The sequence below is a fragment of the Lontra canadensis genome, unplaced genomic scaffold (assembly GCF_010015895.1).
Source record: "Lontra canadensis isolate GAN:19392208 unplaced genomic scaffold, GSC_riverotter_1.0 scaffold27, whole genome shotgun sequence".
In the NCBI taxonomy this organism is placed as follows: Eukaryota; Metazoa; Chordata; class Mammalia; order Carnivora; family Mustelidae; genus Lontra; species Lontra canadensis.
The window spans coordinates 19,983,340-20,002,897 of NW_022631021.1; the positions used below are offsets into that span (position 1 = coordinate 19,983,340).

General features: G+C 40.1%; 1 protein-coding gene across 1 annotated transcript in view; it reads left to right on the forward strand.

Moving 5' to 3' along the window:
* The window catches only part of PKHD1 (PKHD1 ciliary IPT domain containing fibrocystin/polyductin), a 443,932-nt gene that overhangs the window by 162,319 nt on the left and 262,055 nt on the right, over window positions 1-19,558 (forward strand). Inside the window, exons 38-41 of the mRNA XM_032864542.1 lie at window positions 11,480-11,690; window positions 12,080-12,237; window positions 14,554-14,745; window positions 17,597-17,722. Of these exons, the coding sequence (XP_032720433.1) occupies window positions 11,480-11,690; window positions 12,080-12,237; window positions 14,554-14,745; window positions 17,597-17,722 (687 nt within the window). The remainder of the gene's footprint in view (window positions 1-11,479; window positions 11,691-12,079; window positions 12,238-14,553; window positions 14,746-17,596; window positions 17,723-19,558) is intronic.

The window sequence follows — 19,558 nt, forward strand, 5'->3', positions numbered from 1 at the left end:
TTATAAGGAATTGGCTCATATGATTGTAGAAGCTGAGGAGTCCCAAGATCTGTAGTCAGCAAGCTGGAGACCCTGGAGAGCTGATGTATATAGTTCTAGTTTGAGTCCAAAGTTCTAGTTTGAGAACTAAGAGAACAAATGCTGTCAGTTGCAGTCCAAAAGCCAGCAGGCTTTGAAATCCAAGAAGAGCTAGTGTTTTATTCCAAATCTGAAAGCTGGAAAAGTCTCAGCTCAGCAGTTGGGCAGGAGTTCCCTCTCACTTAGGCTTTTTGTACTATTTATACTCTTTGGGTCTTTGATGGATTGGATGTGGCCCACCCTCATCAGGGAGGACAATCAGCTTTACTTAGTCCATGGATTCAGATGTTAATCTCATCCAGAAACATCTTGACAGACACACCCCAGAATAATGTTTGTCCAGTTGTCTTTGGCCTTAGCCCAGTCAAGTTGACATATACAGTTAACCATCACAGTCACTAAAGTGGATCCCATTTTCTATAACTGACTCTGTATCATATCTTGGACACGTAATTCAGGAAGATAACAAGCCTCTGGTCTTGACACACAGCTTCCCAAGGGGACATAGCTAGCTCGACGGTCTATTAGCTTCCTTTCAAGATTTCTATAGTTTACTCTCTCCTGCTGGCACATGAGAATCTTCGCTGAGCTTATCCTGACTCAGTTCTAGAACATTCATTCATTCATCTTCTTTTTGATGAATGTCAGGAGTTTGGGCTCTGGAAGTAGACTGCTTGGGTTCAAATACTATCTCTATCCCTGATCTGGTGGAACTTGAAATAGTCAGTTCCTCAGTGTTGCAGTTTCTAGATCTATAAACAAGAGATGACTCAAAAACCTTTCAACCTAGAAACAGCTTCTTGCCTCCTTCTCAAACCTCTGTCAGGTTCAGCCTACTCTCCTCCACCCCAGCCTCCTCTCCAGGTTCTACCATGACCATCCAGGTGACCTAGAAGTCTTACAAGATGTCCGCCTCCAGCCCTGAGGCCTTCAGTAGCTGCTCCTCCATGAGAGTGCCAGGTGCACACATCAGCTCTTCCACCTTCTTCTGGGTGGGCAGCAGCTTCTGAGTGGCCTGAGAAGCAGCATGAGGTGGTTGGAGGCTATGACAGGGCCAGGGGTATGAGAGGAATCGTGGCTCTCTCATTGAACCAGAGCCTGCTGAGCCCCCTCAAGCCAGAAGTGAGCCTGAATATCCAGGTTATGCACATCCAGGAGAAGAAGCAGATCAAGGCCCTCAACCACAAGTTTGCCTCCTTCCAGCAATAAGCTGCAGCACTTGGAGCAGGAGAAAAAATCCTAGAGTCCAAGTAGAGCCTCCTGCAGCAGCAGAAAAATGCTCAGAGTAACATGGACAGCATGTTTAAGAGTTACATCAACAATGCTTGGGGGGGCAGCTGGACACAAGGTAGGCAAGGAGAAGCTGAAGCTGGAGGTGGAACCATGACAACATGTGGGGGCCAGTGGGGGCTTCCAGAATAAACATGAGGAAGATATCAAAGTGTATGCAGACATGGGGAATAAATTTGTCTTCATCAAGAATAGGAATGAATTTGACATGAACATGATGGAGCTGGAGTGTCTCCTGGAAGGGCTGACACATGAGGTCATCTTCTTAAGGCCCCTCTATGGAGAGGGGATCCAGGACCTGCGGTAACAGATCTCAGACACGTCCCTCGTGCTGTCCATGGACAACAGCCGCTCCCTGGACCGGGATGGCATTATCGCTGAGGTCAAGAACCACTATGAGGAGCTCAGCAACCACAGCTGGGCTGAGGCCAAGACCTTGTATCAGATCAAGTACAAGGCACTGTTGGCATTGACTGGGAAGCACAGGGATGACTTCTGTACATGAAGATGGAGATTTCTGAGATGAACAGGAACATCAGCTGACATCAGGCTGAGCCTGGGGACCTCAGGCAGTTAAGTGTCAGACTCTTGATTTTGGCTCGGGTCATGATTTCAGATTATGAGATCAAGCCTACTGTCTAGCTCACACTGGGTGTGGAGGCTGCTTAAGATTCTCTCTTACCCTCTCTCAAAAAAAAAAAAAAAAGAAAGAGTTTTCTAAGTGTGAAACAAAGGTAGAAGCCATTAAAAAATACTTGTAGACTTACTATTATACAGGTCAGAAAATGGCATAAAAATACTGAAGTTAAATAACTGGGAAAGAAGCAGGTTCTTTATGTTCCTATCAAGAATATTACAAAGGAGGAAAAAAGAATATTACAAAGAGAGCCAAAGGGGTCCAAGCCCCACTTGGAATCCCAAAAGAACCTGAAAAATTAAATTTGAGAGGATTGTTCTGGAAACCTGAAAGGAGTGTCTTCAGTTTGTCTTTCTGCCAGAGATGAACGCCAACTATGTGTATGCAATATAGAAGTGAGCCATGTGTGTGTTAAATGGATGAAAAGGATGGAATGAGTGTCTGGGCATGGTTTCATTATCTGTAATATGAAAGTAATAATTCCAGTCTTTGCTACTTCGCAGAGTTGTTGTGAGTTAAATGAGAGGAAAGAATGGGAAACAGTTTTGAAAATTATAAAGTGCCAGGATCTAGGTAAAATCCAATTTTAACAAATACTGAATATAATGTCCAATTCAACGATAGTCTTCCTCCATGACCAGGCTGAAAGCAATACTATTAATAGTATTGCTTTGATGATATGTATGGAAGAATTCTCTTTGAAGGAAAAATCATAAGCTCCAGCCCATGTAGCATTCCATTTACTTAGCAGTGTTGAATTTCTTTTGATACTAAAAAATGTAAAAAAGATGTCAAATAATGGTCTTGACTTGACATTTTAAAACAAAAATTTTTTTTCCCTTAACAGTCAAATTGACCAAGACCAAAAATAGAAGTAGTAGAAAGTCTGTGCAACTGGCATTCATGTGTGCTGTTAGTGTATATAGAAGTTGCGAGTCCTCCTGTAAGGTAATTTGGTAATTATAGTAATAGGCCTCAAACTAGGTATATGCCTTGATATAGTGATGCCATTTTTAGGAATTTGTTCTAAGGAGGTGACCATGAGCATTCATAAAAATTATGCTCAAGAATGTCCACATCTGCATTGTTCATGAGAGAAAAATATTGGGAATAAACAGAGTATAAAGAATTAAAGGATTACTGTATAAAATGCATCACTTTTAAATGGGATACTATGATACCACTATGATGTTAAATAATATATAGCTATTAGTAAGTGTAATATTAAGTAAAGAGAATATATTAACATGTCATATTAGTTAAATGTATTACTCTATCAATTTTACTATATTAAATAAAAAGAATTTACAAAAATGATATGTCAAGAATTATAGCATAATTCTATAGTATGTATAGTATTATTTATATATGAAATTTTGTCAACTTTTGAACATAGGATAGAAAGGATGGGAAAGAAAAGACACTTATTAATCTATTGTAGTAAGATTGTGGCTGCTTTTATTATCTTCCTTTAGCTTCTCTCTCTCTCTCTCTCTCTCTATATATATATATATATATATATATATATATATATTTATATAGTATTTATCAATTGTTTTTCTAAAAAGAAATTAACCTGTTAAAAATTAGCCCCATTTTCCCTCATTGCTGTCTCCACTCTAAACCATAAACTGTAGCAATGATTATTAAAAATACTATCTATCTAGTCTGAAGTATACCTGAAGTTTTGTAAATGTTTTTGGGCAATGAAAAGGAGTGGGAATTAAAGACACGTTATAGAAGCCTTTTGCTCTAAACAACAGGATTTTGCCCTGGTGAGTAAAGGACTGGCCAGTACAGTTCTATAGGGCCCAAGAATGCTATTTGTTAAAATTGACCAGAAATCCTTGAAGCATCTAGGAGCAGTGTTACAGATGTTTCCATGCATCTTATAGTTCACTATTTCCTGGGTATGTTGAGCTTTATCTTTATAGTCTTCTCAGTTGCTTGTTTTTAATCACAGTAGCAATAGTAAAGCTCAGATTGAGTAGAAACCAAGGTTAGCCTTTCTGATGACTTTAGAAAAGGCCTTCATGGCTCACTGCACCATCTGAGTAACCTTGGTTAGCCTTGGTCTAAACCTCTGTGCCAACAAAATGGTAGACTTTTTCTCAGCATTGGGAACAGACCATGCCCAATTCCCTTTCATTACAGTGTAGAAATGATTACTGCTCAGCTGTGGATGCAGCCAGCTGATCCACATATTTAAAGGATTGCTCCACTGAGCCTTCTTCTTCCTGCAGGCACATGTTCCGTTCTCTGTCATTGTCACCAGAGATGAGCCAGTACTGATGCAGAAGGCTCACAGTGCAGACACAGAGCTAAGCACATGTGGGATTCCTGGGCCATGTTTTGTCTTCAGCCAGCAGAGATATCACAGCAAGTGGGTTCTCGAGGGCAGAGGGAAATGGTACATGAAAAATGCCCCATTCCATCTCTTCGGTCTGCCAGATAATCTTCTCTTAATGCTAATGTCCCAGTCTCCTCTTCTGAAGTAGGGTAAATTGGATTGCCTCCAATTCACAGATGCTTTGAGTTCAAAGAGTTCCCTTTGTGAGATGGCTTTCTGGAACTTAGGATGCATTTTTCTCAAAGAAGTGGTGATAACCTTGTCGTTAAGGACCCAGGTGAGCCCTCAAAGGGCAATTTCACTTAAATCTCCTTGTTGCCTGATGCTAGCGGGAGTAGAGCAGCTGGCCACAGAGTATAAGACTAATTGTTTGGGAGTGTAGATCCATTTCTGCCGTGGAATACCAGGGACACATCTTTCTCCATTTGGGCTCTACTATCTTAATTCTGTTCTTATTGAGTACTAGTAACAGAGGGTGTGCTCAGTCCCTCTGCCCTCAGAGTGGCTTCTGTGGCCCAGAAGCAACTTTTGGCATAGTGCAGTCTCTGGAAGCAGAGAGAACCAGTTCAGATGAAAGGTGGAATCAGAAGTCATCGTTAGCCTTTCCCCAGTTTCTCTGGTTACTCATCACCTCCTCCTGCTGTCAGAGATAGTATGTGACTGGAGAATTTGGGCCAGCTGCTGCCAGGAAGAAGGGAGGAATGAGAAATTGTAGATGGGCTGGGTTTTCTCTCCATCTCTTTCCCCTCAAAGCTCTTATCCTGCTACTCTGCAGGAAGAGAGATGAAATGAACACTGGGGAATAGGACTCAAGGATAAGGGACTGGGCGGGGTGCCCAGACCCTACCAATAATTAAAGAGTAAGGAAATGGGGGAGGAATGAATTTCTCTCCACTGCATTGTTTTGTTTAGTTATGGGCAAGTGTGTTATCCTCATCTTTTGTTTTTTTTCCTTCTACTGCTCCTTTTAGGTTTCTCCTCATCTATTCAGTTTTGGAATGATGATGTTCAATGGGCTCAGGCTTGGATATTCTTCATTTATAATTATATACTTTCTCCCAAGTAATCCTACTCATTTCCATGGATTGGAATCTGTTTATATATTTATTTATCTAACCTCAGACATCTCTTCTGAGCTCCAGAATTTTCCCTTGAATATTCTCTTTAATATCTAAAATGTAACCTGCATAAAATGGTGATCTAAAGGGTAGTATGTCTAAAAGTGAAGGCCACTAGAATATAAACCAGATGAAGGCAGGGATTTTTGATTGTTTTGCTCACTACTGTATTCCCAGTGGCTAGAAGAGCACACAGAACATAGCATAGTAGGTACTCAGTAAATGTTTATTCAATGGACTCTTTATCTTCTTCCCTAGATGCCCCTGTTTATCTACTAACTTGCTTCTGCTTGGGCCTGTGAGGCATCATCGGCATCTTCTCCTTTACCTCTAGATCCAATCATCAGTTCTCTTCATTCTCCAAAAGAGAGCTCAAATTTCTATACTTCTTTTCAGATGCATTGCCTAACTCTTAGTCAAACTTACCGAAATTCTTGTCTGAAACACTGCCCTCATCCTTTCCCATTTACTGTGGCAGCCTGCTACATAGACTTCTTATTTTCCCTCCCCTGCCTTTCAATCAACAGCCAGGGAGAACTTTAAAAACAGAAATTTGATCACAGAACTATTCCGAGTTAAGGTCCTTGAAAACATGCCAGCAAGGTCCTGTGCCATCTTGCCCAGTCACACCATGCCATCTCATCTGTTCCTGAACCTCCTATCTCCATTTAGTTCCTGAAACACATCGAGCTCCCTCTTGCCCCCTGGTTGGCTCTTGTTCATCTCAGGACTTGAGTCAGGTTTTTTCTCATTCTCACAAATATGCAGTGAGTACATTTTCTCACTAAGCATTCTCTCTCCCTCAGTCTGATTTGTATATTCATGGTCTTAAAATATCACTAGTCTCACAAAAGTGTGATTTCTTTGTTACTATCTCAAGTATTTCTTTGGTGGTTACTTTTGGGATAAACTCTTCGTTCGTTGGGAGGACCCCAGAGTCTCTTTCTGAGTGGGTCTTGCTCACCTTGCTGGGTGCACTCTCACTCTCACCAGCAACCCCCCAACCCCCGTGTGTGTGCATTCTGCCCATGCTGCATACAGCAGCAATTAAAAATGTGTCACATTGGCTCACACCATTGTATACATCATTGCATTTGCCTGGAGTGCCCTGCCTGTTTTGTCATTTGGCCCACTAGGACTTAACCCTAAAGACCTAGCTCAGTCATCACCTCTTCTGGGAAGCAATCCCAGAAAGAACCCCTCCTTTTGCGTGAGTGAGTTCCTCCATGTCTGTGCACCAGGAGACACTGGATGTCCCTCTGTCTTAACCCTTCACATGCTACATCTGTGATTTTTGTCCATTTCCTGTACTGGTCATGGACCCTGGTCAGACAGGGACTCTGTTCCTTGCATGTCTGTCTTTCCAGTGCATGAAAAATGTTTATCTACACACACACACACACACACACACACACACACACCACAGCATTCATCAATTTGCTATGCATAATATGAAGCTAGCTGCATGCAGAAGTAGGGAGAAATCATTTGCACATATTTCAGAAAGATTTCTAGTTCTTTTGTGAGTTGCTTTATCTTTGTATTCGGACGTGAACATTAGTTTAATGAAATGATTCTTTCCTTTCTTTCTCCCGTCCCCTCACTCTCTTTCCCTCTCCTTTCTCTCCTCATCCTTCACTACCTCCCTGCCCCCAGTGATTTGGAAAGGTCTTGGCAGTTATTCACTTGGAATAAAGATTGAAGTCCTACAAAATAAACAGAGGACAATTAGTGATTTTAAGTGTGTTAACCCACAAAGATTATTTTCTTTCTCCCCATGCCCATTTGCTAAGATGTTTCTCTGGGACGGTGTAATTATGGATGAATGGCACTGAAATGCTTGGACAATAATTTGTAGGAAATACAATTATGAGTCAAAGTCATTAGTGGGAGTAAATGAATAGTTTGTTGGTTAACAGGCCAATGTTGAAAGCCCAAAGTGGTTAAATATTGTATTAAATTACACATTAAGAGCTTAACCCTTTTCATTTGAGCATATTCATAAATTATTGACCTTTTCAAACTATATTTTTATGTTTTTTGATTTGTGGTAGAGAAAGGAAGGGAACTGCCCAACTTGGGTTTTCTAAGAGTTCTTGAAGTAAAATGACTCACGTTTATAGTGTGGGCAATGCTTTCTTCATTACAGAAGCTGGCTGTTTTGCCTTGTGAAGCCCTTAAATAACATTTATGAAGTGAGGGGAATAATTTTTTGAGTACCAAAGCTCTTTGGGTACAGTTAAATTAGAATTATTTCCGGAGTCCAGCAATTCGATTATGTGTCCAGTTCTTTGGTTCTGGACTCAGAAGCCCCAGTTTCAGAACTCAGTGCTGCGTCTCATGACTGTCAAATCTTGTGCCTGAAGCATTTCAGTTTCCTAATCTGTTCAATCTGTCAAAAGAAAAACAAGAAGAAACAAACAGTTCTTACTTCAAGTGAAATTGCTTAGCCTAGGTTGGGTTTATTCTAAGTTCTTAATAAATGTTTGCACTGTTCTACTTTCAAGCACATTGGATATTATATAATCATTTAGGCATATATCTTTTGTTTTTAAGATTTTATTTATTTATTTTTTTGTCAGAAAGAGAGAGTGAGCTTAGGTAGGAGGAGCAGGCATAGGGAGAAGCCGGCTCCCCACTGAGCAGGGAGCTAGACATGGGGCTCAATCCCAGGACCCTGGGATCATGACCTGAGCCCAAGGCAGATGCTTAACTGACTGAGTCACCCAGGCGTTCCTTGGCATATGTCTAATGGGAGTTTGCAAGTGAATGTCCAGAAGGCAGTATTCAAAATAATTAATTTAAATCCTTATGAGTTGAATGCTAATTGTAAGCCCAGGATTGTGACATATATAAAGGAAACATATAAAGCAGTGTCCCTGAATTCAGGTAGTAAATACTGAGGTGGGAGATAAGACATAGGCACTGTGATAATTATGGAATAATTTAATACTGAAATATATGGTACTGACTTCAGGTTACATATCTTGTCTCCCCAGTGCCCCAACCCCCTTGCTGAGTCTTCTCAGCCTGTGTGTATTTCCGCAGTGACAAGAAACATTTATTGCCATCCCCCACCCCCAACTCTCCCAGAATCTCCAGCATTTTTCAGCACTCCTGCCTGCTTGTTATAGGTGTCACATGACAAATGTCATGTGAGTTCATCAACTCATCTGTCTATTGCCATCACCATGAGGCTTCCTTTGTGCACTTTACCTCCTCTTTTGGCTTTCTTGGTCATTGTTCCTGCTGTCCTGTGCAGTAGGGAAGACAAACAGAATTACAGTAAGAGGTCAAATTGCAGTGTGTTGAATGCTAGAAAGGAGAGGAACATGGTGACGGGACAGATTATAACACAAGATTGGACCCAGTCACGAGGTCTTGGAGGCTTCTCTGAGGAACCAAGCTGAACAGCATTCTGAAGAATGAGGCAGCTAGAGTTCCAGGCGGAGGAGCATCAGGGGCAAAAGCCATCTGGAGAGTTCCTTCAGGTCCTTATCACAGGTTCAGTCATGGGTCCATGAACTCAGGAAAGAGGGCCTATATCTGAGCCAGACCCTGTCATCCTCTGTTTTTCTATCTACTCCTTTGTGTAAGCTTCTCCTCCCAAAAGTGGCCCACAGTATAGCCACAAACCTGGGCATGCCCAAATCCCAGATGTAAACAGATCTTTTGCTTCAGTACAAACCGCACATCACTAGAAGGTCTGTAGGAGGAGGTGGATGTCAGCATGGGATGAAGTTCTCCCTGAAATCCAGTGGAAGAAGCAGGGCTTGAGCTGCATCTTGGAAGAATAGGTGAGGGAAGGCAGGCCAGGCACCTAGATGGAAGGGGTAAAATGGGTAAAGGGATAGAAGAAGGAATGATCCTGTCAAATGAGAAGAGGTAAACAGACTGGATTTCCTGGAATAGAGAGTTTATTACAGAGTCAAAGACCATCAAGTAGATCAGAATCTGGAAGTCAGGAAGGGAATTGGGGCTTTGTTACTGAGTATTGTAGGCAGACACCAGAGATTATAAACAAAGAAGGGATATAACTAAACTAGAATAAGGGAGAAAGAAGAGAAAGAAGAGAAAAAGGTGTTTGCAAAGGGTCTAACTCAGGTGATTATTATAATTATTTTGACATTTGTGAGTTTGAGGTAACAATAGCTCATCCAAATGTCAACATCTACCATGTAGCTGGAAATACAATGTAGGCACTGATGAAATGTCCAAGGTTGATGCTTTGGTCATATACATTGACATGTGTTATTTTGCCATGAGAGTGAATAAGTTATGACATAATATTCCTGCTTTCTAAAAGCTCTGTCAACAATTGAAAGGACATGTGTTTATGTTAATAGGTAAAAATGCACTTCAAAGATTGTGATTTTTTTTTCATTCATTCTGACTTGACTATTATAAGAATGATTAGTAGAGAAATACCTTTGTTGTCCCTACCCTTTGTTCTGCTACCTGTAGTTTGCAAGCTGGTAGGTGCAGAGTAGGTATTTTTTGCATATTGATTTAGTATTGTGCACAGCTGAGTACAGAGTTTAAAAGCATTTTTGTCTTTAATAAACATTTTTTATGCTTGGTAGAAAATTTTCCATATAGACATTCAAGAATAGATCATAGAAATTCACATATATATGCATATACATATAAAGAGACTTATTTTATTTTATTGTTCCCAAAGGTTAAAACATACAAACAAGGAATAAAATTAAAATTATTTTCTTTTGGGATGATTTATGTCTTAATTTCCACCTGCCCTATAATTAGAAATTTTGAACTCTGTAAATTATTTCAAGATAAAATTATTGCCTAAGTAAACTTCAGAAATTACATCATTAACCTAGGGACCTTTCCAAGCCTAGAACAACATTATTGGTACAAGTGCTCGTGCACACACAGACACATAAATAAAGAGGGAAGTTTAAAATAATTTGAAAATGATTTATTGTCGGCTACCTCTGTAGTTGGAGATTCAAGTATTATTACTTTACTTTAGTGCAACAAGGGAGGACAGTAAGTTGCTGTGGGCTAAAGGTAAATTATGATCTATTGCAAAGGAGGAAGGAAATGTACTGAGGAAAGAAGAAGGAGTTGGGAGTAAGCCATGTATTTTCTGAAGTGTTGCTTCAGATGATGGCTTGAAAAAAGTCTTTGCCTTGACTCTTGTTGGGAAAGGCCAGAATAAACTCTTTGAGACAGACTACCTTCTTGAATCTTGGATAGTTAAGGAGTGGCCTTCTGGCATGGGGAGGATCAGGTGGATGAGCAGGAGCCTGGCACAAACCAAGACTCTAGAGTCTCAAGTTCCCCCACCTTCAACTTGGCTTAGCAAAGCCATCTTGGACATAGCACCCACTTTGGAATCTGAAGGGATCATTAAGACTTAGGACAACCAATCCAAGGTAATTTTGAGTCTCTACACTACTAACCCATTTGTAAACTGAGCTGAAGTCTTCAGGTTAGAGATTTGTTACAAACTTATATCGGAGAATCTAATAGTCGTTTGTTTTTATTTGGAATAAGAAAGAAGTGGTAACATTTCATTCTCAAAACAGTATGATGCCGGGAAGGAAAATACTAAAATGTGTTTTAGATCTATTATGTGCAAGGTCCCAGCTAGACGTTTCATTGTTCTCTCATTTAATCCTCTTACCACTCTGTAGGAAAGACCTCACTATTTCTGCTTTGTATCTGAAGATACCAGAGCCATCCTTGAGTACATTACCCTTGGTTAGAACATAGCAAAACTGATTTAATTGTCAGTTGAGTCTGCCTCCAATTCCTGTATTTTTCACCTCATGCCATGTTCAATCCTGCATTATTTTTATTGCAACATGTAACAGATGAGAAAACTAATATATATATAAAAAAAAGTAAACACATTTGTGCTCATCAAGCCTGAAGCTTGCTTTCCCAGACTCTTCATAGGATTCTTTGGCTGAAAAACATCAAACTCATATTAACTATTAATATATCTAAAGGCAAATTTTCCTCATTCGGCTTTAGGTTGGCTCCCAGAAGTAACTGTCACCCATCTTCGAGCAGCTGCCTCTGCCCGGGACACAGTGTTGGCTCTGGAGGATGCTGTGGACTGGTGCCCTGGAGATGAAGTTGTCATCATCGGTGGAATCGGTGTCGAAGGTGCCAAACCCACAGAAGAGATTGTCATTGTGGAAGCAGTGCACAAAACAGACCTCCACCTGAGGTCACCCTTGAGGTACTGAATGTCAACTTAGCTCCGATTTGACGGAAGCAGAGGAGGTCTTAACTGTGTTGGTGTCTGGACACTTGTTTGTCTTTCCATGAAGTCTTTTGACATTAAACAATGTTAGATGTGTTGATAAGAAAATTACAATGCATGAAACATTTGAAAGATTTAGACATCTTGAATACATTTTTCCTGTAAGACTCTAGAACTTCCATCTTATGGTGCAATGCACCTAATTCTCACATGCTTGTGAGTGACCATAGTTCAACTCTTCTGTACCTCAGTTTGTAAAGAAATAGACTCCCAAGGGAGAATTAGGCTAATCTGGAGCTTACTCTTTTAATAAGGTTTGGAGTAATATCTTCAAATGTGTCTTTTCCATTTTTTTTTTCCTTCAGATATTCTCACAACTTCACAGAGAATTGGGTGGCTGGAGAACACCATATTTTAAAGGTCACAGTAGTGCTGCTCAGTAGGAGGGTCACCATACAAGGGAATCTCACTGCTGAAAGGATGAAGCACCTCGCTTCATGCCAGGAGGCCAGTGCTTCAGAAGGTAGGGAAGTATTTTGCTGGAAAGTCAATGAGTGGAAAAGAATGTTCTTGCTGTCAAACAATATGTAGTAATGGTGACTTCTTTCAAAATGGAATAAACCGTTAACCTTTCCATGTCCATAATATTCTTTAGTTTTCAGGATGCTCTCGATAAATTGTCATTTCGTCTCCTGCCTTCTACGACCTTGTAAATGAGCTAAACAGGTGTTCACTTGTGAATTTATTTCTCTGGGGGAAAAATCCTGTTAAATAATAAAATCTGGAGAATCAGATTAAATATCCAAGGAAATTTATAAGGAAGTCTTAACTGTGATTCCAGGTCCCTTCTACAAGTCTCAGGAAAACAGCTTAATGCCAGAATCACAGACCCAGGCAACACATCCCTTACTGATTAGACTGATGGGGCTCTTGTGTCCCCCCACAATCCCCCTGCCTCACCCCTACTTTTAGAATTTGTTTTCTGAGTGAACTACCACTTACTTTAAGCAAGTGGTTGAAAAAGTCAATTTATCTTCTAGAAGAATAACAGGCACTGAATCACACTGATGTGCCTATTAAACATCTATTTCAGGGATGGTTAGTTTAGTAGGTTATGTTTTGGTTTCCCAGGCTGTAGATTATGAGGCTTTCACATGTTGTGAAGATATCATTTGTCAACTTTGGTTTAGGATGGTATGGGTGTCAAGGATGACTCCCAGGCATGAGCTCTGGATGGATGATGAGTCTATTTAGTGAGATGGGAAGAAGAACAGCTTTTGGAGTGGGAGGCTACAGATCACGACTTTAATTTTGTATATGCCGAGAGAGACACTAGGCCAGGAACTGAGTAGAGGTGCTTGGGAGTGTTTGGAGCCTGGAAGAAATGTCGTGGCTGGAGTTAAAGATTTGAGTCATGTCTACATAGAGATACATGTGGTTGCCATGTTGGGATGTGGTTGGGTGAGAGGGACCTGGATTCTACCTTCCACCACCCCATCACCTAGCTCACAAATTTATCATTCTGAAAGAGATTTGGATACTATGTGTTAGAATCCAAAGATTGTCAGATTTAACAACTTTGCTGAAATGGGAGCTGCTTTTTCTATTCTGATTTTCTCGGTAGTCCTCATCTAGGCATTCTCAGATCATATTGTCTAAAATACTGCATTTAATTGTGCTGCTAGAGAGACTATGCCTCTAGGACTGGACCATTATAAATCTGTTGGCACCGAATGGAACAATCTCTGATTTCATCACAACTCTTAAAAGTTATTATAAATTTCTCAAGATAAAACAAATCCATAGACGTTCCTTAAAAAAAGAAATAACGTATCACTCTCCCTTTCTTTGTGTGGGGCGGAAGAGTGGAAATGAGGTAGCCAAATAAATAATATGAAGCCTGGCTACTCAAAATATTATGGATTACTGGCAGAAAGAATAAAAATTGTGATAAAGCGTACAAATACGAAACACCTCTTCATTTACCTCATATATTTATTCCTGGGTGTTAGCAAATTTACTGTGAATTATTCACTGTGGAATGATACATCATTTTGTATTTGTGGCAGTCTGGTTTATTAACATGGAAAATAAAGAACCAATTTAGATGATGATTTCTTATGCATTCTGAGGTGAGTTCGCACCGCCAGCTGCCATGCGTCCACAGAAAGTGTCCTGGATCCTGAGGTCACAGCACTTTGGTGCACGTTGCTGAATGTATTAGGACTGTGCTGTTTGTTGTCCTCACTAGGAACTGGAAGGAGGTGTTGGGGGTGGGGATGGTGGAGTTCAGCTGTTTGTCTAGAGCCCTTTGCCATATCTGCAGTGGCATTGTTGCTCAGTCCCCAAACTACAAAACAGCAAAAAAAAAAAAAAAAAAAAAAAAAAGAAAAAGAAAAAAGGGGGAAACCCCATTGGACAGCTTAAGACTAAAAAGAGCTGTGATTACATTCAGCGCTCACATTTCTTCCCTACAATTATCAACCACGAGAAGGTCATTTTATTGCACACTCCCTCCAGGGGATCTTTTGGATTGAAATAAGCATCTATTTCGGTTGGTTTTGTGGCTTGTAGTCAGCCTCTTTGTGACAGTAATTAAGGTGATTGATTTGGGGGCTTCTGGAAATAATAGAGTGAAGGCAACATCATGTCCTAGTTATCGGATGTTTTAATTAATAATCCAAAGAGGAGAATCAAAGTAAGAAGGAAATAAGATTATTAAATGAAACAAACAATAATGGTTTGTCCCTTGTGCCGACAGTACCTTTTATACCAGATGATTTGTCTAGAAGCACGTTGCTCGTGCTTCAGGTCCCCCCGACTTCACTCTGTGTTTCAGGGTATCTGCAGGACTGTTTCTATTCCAAGAGTGAGAAGATATTGGGATCCAGGGATCTGGGGGCCAGAGTCATTGTTCAGTCTTTCGCAGAGGAACCCAGCCGGGTCCAGTTGAAGGGAGTGCAGTTTCGGGCATTGGGGCAAGCCTTCCGTAAGCATCTGAGCTCACTGACTCTGGTGGGAGCTATGAGAGGTAAGCAGGTCCAGGCCTATGACTTCCCATTTTTCTCTCTTCTGCCATGTTCAAGGCTACATGCAGGGACCATGAGAGGTAACAGATGGGGACACAGGGGGTTCAAAGGTGGATAATTTATAACCTAGATCTGTGGTTCTCCAATTTTAGTATGCCTAACAAAAATTTATTTGGGGGGCTCACTAAAACTTAGGATTATAGACTCTGCCCTGATAAATTCTGGTCTAAGGTAGACCTAGCAATCTGAATTTTTAAAAGGAAGCCTTTTGATTCTGGAACAAGTAGTTCTAAGGAGTATACTGTGGGAAACATCAGTATAGGTACAATAGACACAGAGTGAACCACACAAATCTGTGTTTTGAATCCTGCTTTTGTCATTTACTAGCTTTGTGATTTCAGGCAAACAGATATTGAATAGTATAAATAATCAGTGTTCTGAGAGCCCAGGCACAGCAGAAAGCATCTCCATAGGAAGTGGTCCTAACTCAGGGGAGTCTTCTGCCTGGGAAAGTGGGGGAGAATGGGCGAGAACCAGGTGCTTTTCCTGGGCACATTGAGCAGGCAGACTGCAGATCTTGGCCAGAGCTAAAGGCATGTGAAGGGAGCAGGAAACACCAAATGCAGGTGAGAAAAACTAGGTGAAAAACAAGATCAGAACCAGAAAAGAAGAATATGACCAGATGTAGGCAAAGGTTCTGAAACCAAAGTTGGAGAGACACAAGAGCATCCCAGGGTAAAACCCCAATACTGGATGCGGATGAGCAGAGAACAAGGGATGCTCAGTCATGAGGACAGCATCTCCCTTTCTGAATCACCCTCCCCACTCCCAGCTCCTCCAACACCCACACATTCAAGCTTTGCCTTCCTAGAAAGGGGCTGTGCTCTGGGGTGATGTTTGACAGAGTATCAGGACATACTTGGTGGGTCAGGCAGGTCTGGAGAGATGCTAGGATTTCAGCAGCCAATGACAAAGTAATCTTTGAGATTCTTGAAGGCAGAATCCTGGCACCTGCAGCATTTTTTTTTTTTTTCCGACGTCTCAAATCATCTGCACACCAAGGACAACTATTTATTCTAATTTTCTGATCTTCCCCACCTTATTTATTTTTGACATTCAGTTAGGGAGATGGTTCCTAACATGGCTCCTTCCCTGCACACTGGGATGATCAGTATCTTTGAGCCCTAGTCTCTTGTTCTTCGGTCTCCTGGTGCTTACTGTGCTGCAGGAAGTTTGCTGTGGGACCAGCTCCGGTAGCAGTTGTGGTAACAGTCACATACAAGTCTTATCAATTAAATGTAATCAAAATCTTTCCTTGCTCAAAAGTCAATCTGTCTCCACCAACCTGTTTCAAAATAGCTGCACTTTTATTTATTTATTAAATTTCATATTAGTTGAAAAATTTCAGAGCTTTAAAAGTTTGAAAATCACTGAATTAATACCAATTGTCTTTCCCAGGAAGGGTATGAAACTTCTGGCCTCCTTGCCAAAGAATCTCTTATTGTTTCATGCCCCGAAGGTCTTTGTACCCTGTCTGGTCAATTGCCCCTAGACACTAGAGTTAGAAGGTGTTGGAATCATTTCTGCTTTTACAGGAAAATCCCTGAATTCCACCCATAATAATTCCAAAAATTCATTAGTAATTATTTATCGTTCAGATGCTCAGGCTTATACTGAATGAATGATATGTAGAGTTCTGGAGTCAGGAAAACTCTGCAGCAGGCAGTGTTTCCTACAGAGGTGAGTGTGGATGGGTTGACTTACAGGTGAGTAAGGTGAGGATACCTGGTACTAGAGGAGCTGAGGTCAAGGACAATTCAGAGACTCAATGTCAGTAGTGACACTATGGTTGAGAATTTTTTGGATAACTCCAATTTAAAAGTCAAATTATTCCATAAACCAAAGTTTTTTTTTCAGTACTTCAAGCATTTGATACATATATAATATCTCTCACTATCTGGAGATAATATAAAACTCCTTTGTCAGGATTTATCATTTAATTATCCATTATGATTTTAATGTAAGTTTCTTATGCCAGAATGAATATACCCAACTAAGCAGAATTTGATTAGTTTTATTTGCCCAATTCCTGAAATATATAGTTGATACTCAGTAAATATTTATTTATTGACTGATCGAGTTGACATAATTTGATGGGGAGGGCATAAAATATGCCCATGGAACCAGGGTAATGATTTTCCTAAATGTCAGTTTCTTTTAGCATAGTAGAGTACTCACCTTTCACTTTCATAAATCGACCACATTCAAATGTGAGAGTCATGATCCTCAGGTCAACCTCTGGTTTTGCTTACATTTTGGAATAAGAATCTCTGGCTATCTTGGGCCAAGATAATTGCCTGGCAAATTAAATAAATTATGTCACAGCCTGAAGAAATAATGACTGTATCTCCACGTGGAAGATGTGATTTTCAAAGATCAGATCTGGTCCTTCAGGAGTACTCTTCATATTGTGCATCACTTCTCTTTAGCCACTGTCTGCCATATTGGGATAAGGATAGCAGAGAGGGTGGCCAACTGGAAATCCTGACAGCCATTCATTCTTTGGTGGTTTGGCCATGCTGTCTCTTCCTCAGATGGTTTTCTTTCTAGCACCTGACTCTTGGATTCCACCTTGCTTATCCTTGGTATCTTTGAGGTGCATTGGCCTGAGTTGCCCAGGTTCTTGATTCGACTTCTCTTTCCAACTCCTCATTTCCTGAGTTTCATTATTGTGTGTGGGGTGGTGGGGGGAATGTTCTCAGTTATAGAACAACTTGCTTTGGAAATGATCAACAGAATCTGAGGAACCTTCAAGATTCACTTCAAATGTTTGCTGTACTCTTTCCTCTTCAGATTCCTATGTACAAGGTTGCACAGTGTGGAGCTCCTTCAGTAGAGGTCTTAGCATGTCAAGGACCTTGGGCCTGAAGGTGGACAGTAATGTATTCTACAATATTTTAGGCCATGCACTGCTGGTGGGTAAGTGATGAACTTGTTTAGTTTTGGCACTCTTGAGTAGGGCAAATAGTTTTTCAAGAGGAATTTTCCCACAATTTGAATTCCCAATCTATAAAAACCTTAGCCTCTGATCATTAGAAATAGGCCGTAGCTTAAAATTCTAAATTTAAGAATTTTGAGACCCATTAAAACAAAAGTTTAATGAGAAAAAAAAAATTCTAAATTTAAATTCACCTATCACTAATTAGCTTCCTCAACTATATCACAAAGAAACATATCTTTTAAAGGTGACATTTCAGTTGAGGTTAATAAACATGACATGGGAGTTTTTCAATTTTACTGTCAGCAATTTTCACAATAATTTGAAGTCACATAAATAAATCTTTGCATAGTCTTATGGAATATTAAGCCTTGATGTTGGACAAGAAGTTAAAAATCCTGAATTCTGTTCTTAGCTTCTCCTATGGCTTGCTAGAGAAGTTCATGTTTCAGAATCTTCTACTTGTTCACTTGTATCCTCTTTTTTCTCTGAAAGTTCATTCCTCTTGCAGAACCCAGAATTATCCCTAAAAAATGCAAATTGCATCCTATCACTCCCATCCTTAAAACTCTAAGAATTTCTTATTGCTCTTAGACTACAATCCTAAATGCTTAACCTGGCTTAGAAGTCTTCCTCAGTGATTTTTTTTCTCTGCTAACATTTGTGAACTTGTCTTGCTCTTTTTCTATTCCTCTGTACTCTAGCTATGCTGAGCTGTTTTAATTCTTTCGAAAAGCCACCTTTTTTTGCCCCCTAAAGGCCTTGCACAAACTCTTTCCCTCTACTAATACTGCTTGCTGTCCTCCTGAAAAGTTGTCTCCTCCACAATCCCAAGTGAGGTCCCTCTATTTAAGCTCTTTGAGCACCAGTCATTATTTATTGATTTAAAATGACATATCATGTCTCTGATCATCTGATCAATGACTGTTTGTACCACCAGATTTCATGTGAACATTGTTTCCGTAGCATTTAGCACACTAACTAATCCTTTGTATGTATATTTGTTGAAAGAAGTGAATGAATTAGTGAACAAAAGATTTTCGAATATATTGCAATACAAAAGCAAATCAGAGGTTTTCACTGAAAGTCAGACTATATTTGTTAAACGGTGTTGCATATTTAAATTAATTCTGTGATACCATCAGTGGGAACATGTATGTGTTTCATTTAAGAATGATCGGTTGGGAAAAAAGTTATAAGGTTCCTAATCCTGAGAGGGAAACAGTTTAGTGACAAATACGGATCATATAAACTTGGGTTAAAACAAACTCCAGCTCTGAAAGACAAAGAACTAAGGACAGTCATGACAATCAGGGGCAGGAAAATCTTTCGATTGGACGAGGATTGTAAATTTAACTGCTACAGAGCAGTTAAACTCACAGGTGGAGGATTGACTTTGCTTATTCCTACTTTTGTCTGTGTGAGGGAAAAGTTTGCTGACCAGAGCAAAAATTCAGGAAGGTACCCTAACAATATTAATTTAGCAGAAAACAATTACATGGGATAGATATTAACTAGGCAAAGAAGAAAACCTGCCGGAGGAATTTAGCCTTTAGTACTTATTATGAATCGGAGGCTCTTGACATCCATTATACTGCAGGTGATGAAATTAGAATATTTGTTTGTTAGTGCATTATAGATAAAGTACTTAATTTCATGCAAAATAGTTTTGTAAACCCAGTTCATGAAATGACATGGGTAGCTCATATACCTAAATACCTAATAAGGAGAAGAGTCTGTGGGGCTGTTCTTTACTGATGCTACATATAAGGCTAATCGGTCTCTGTAGCATGGCCCATTTTATCCTTATTTATGTT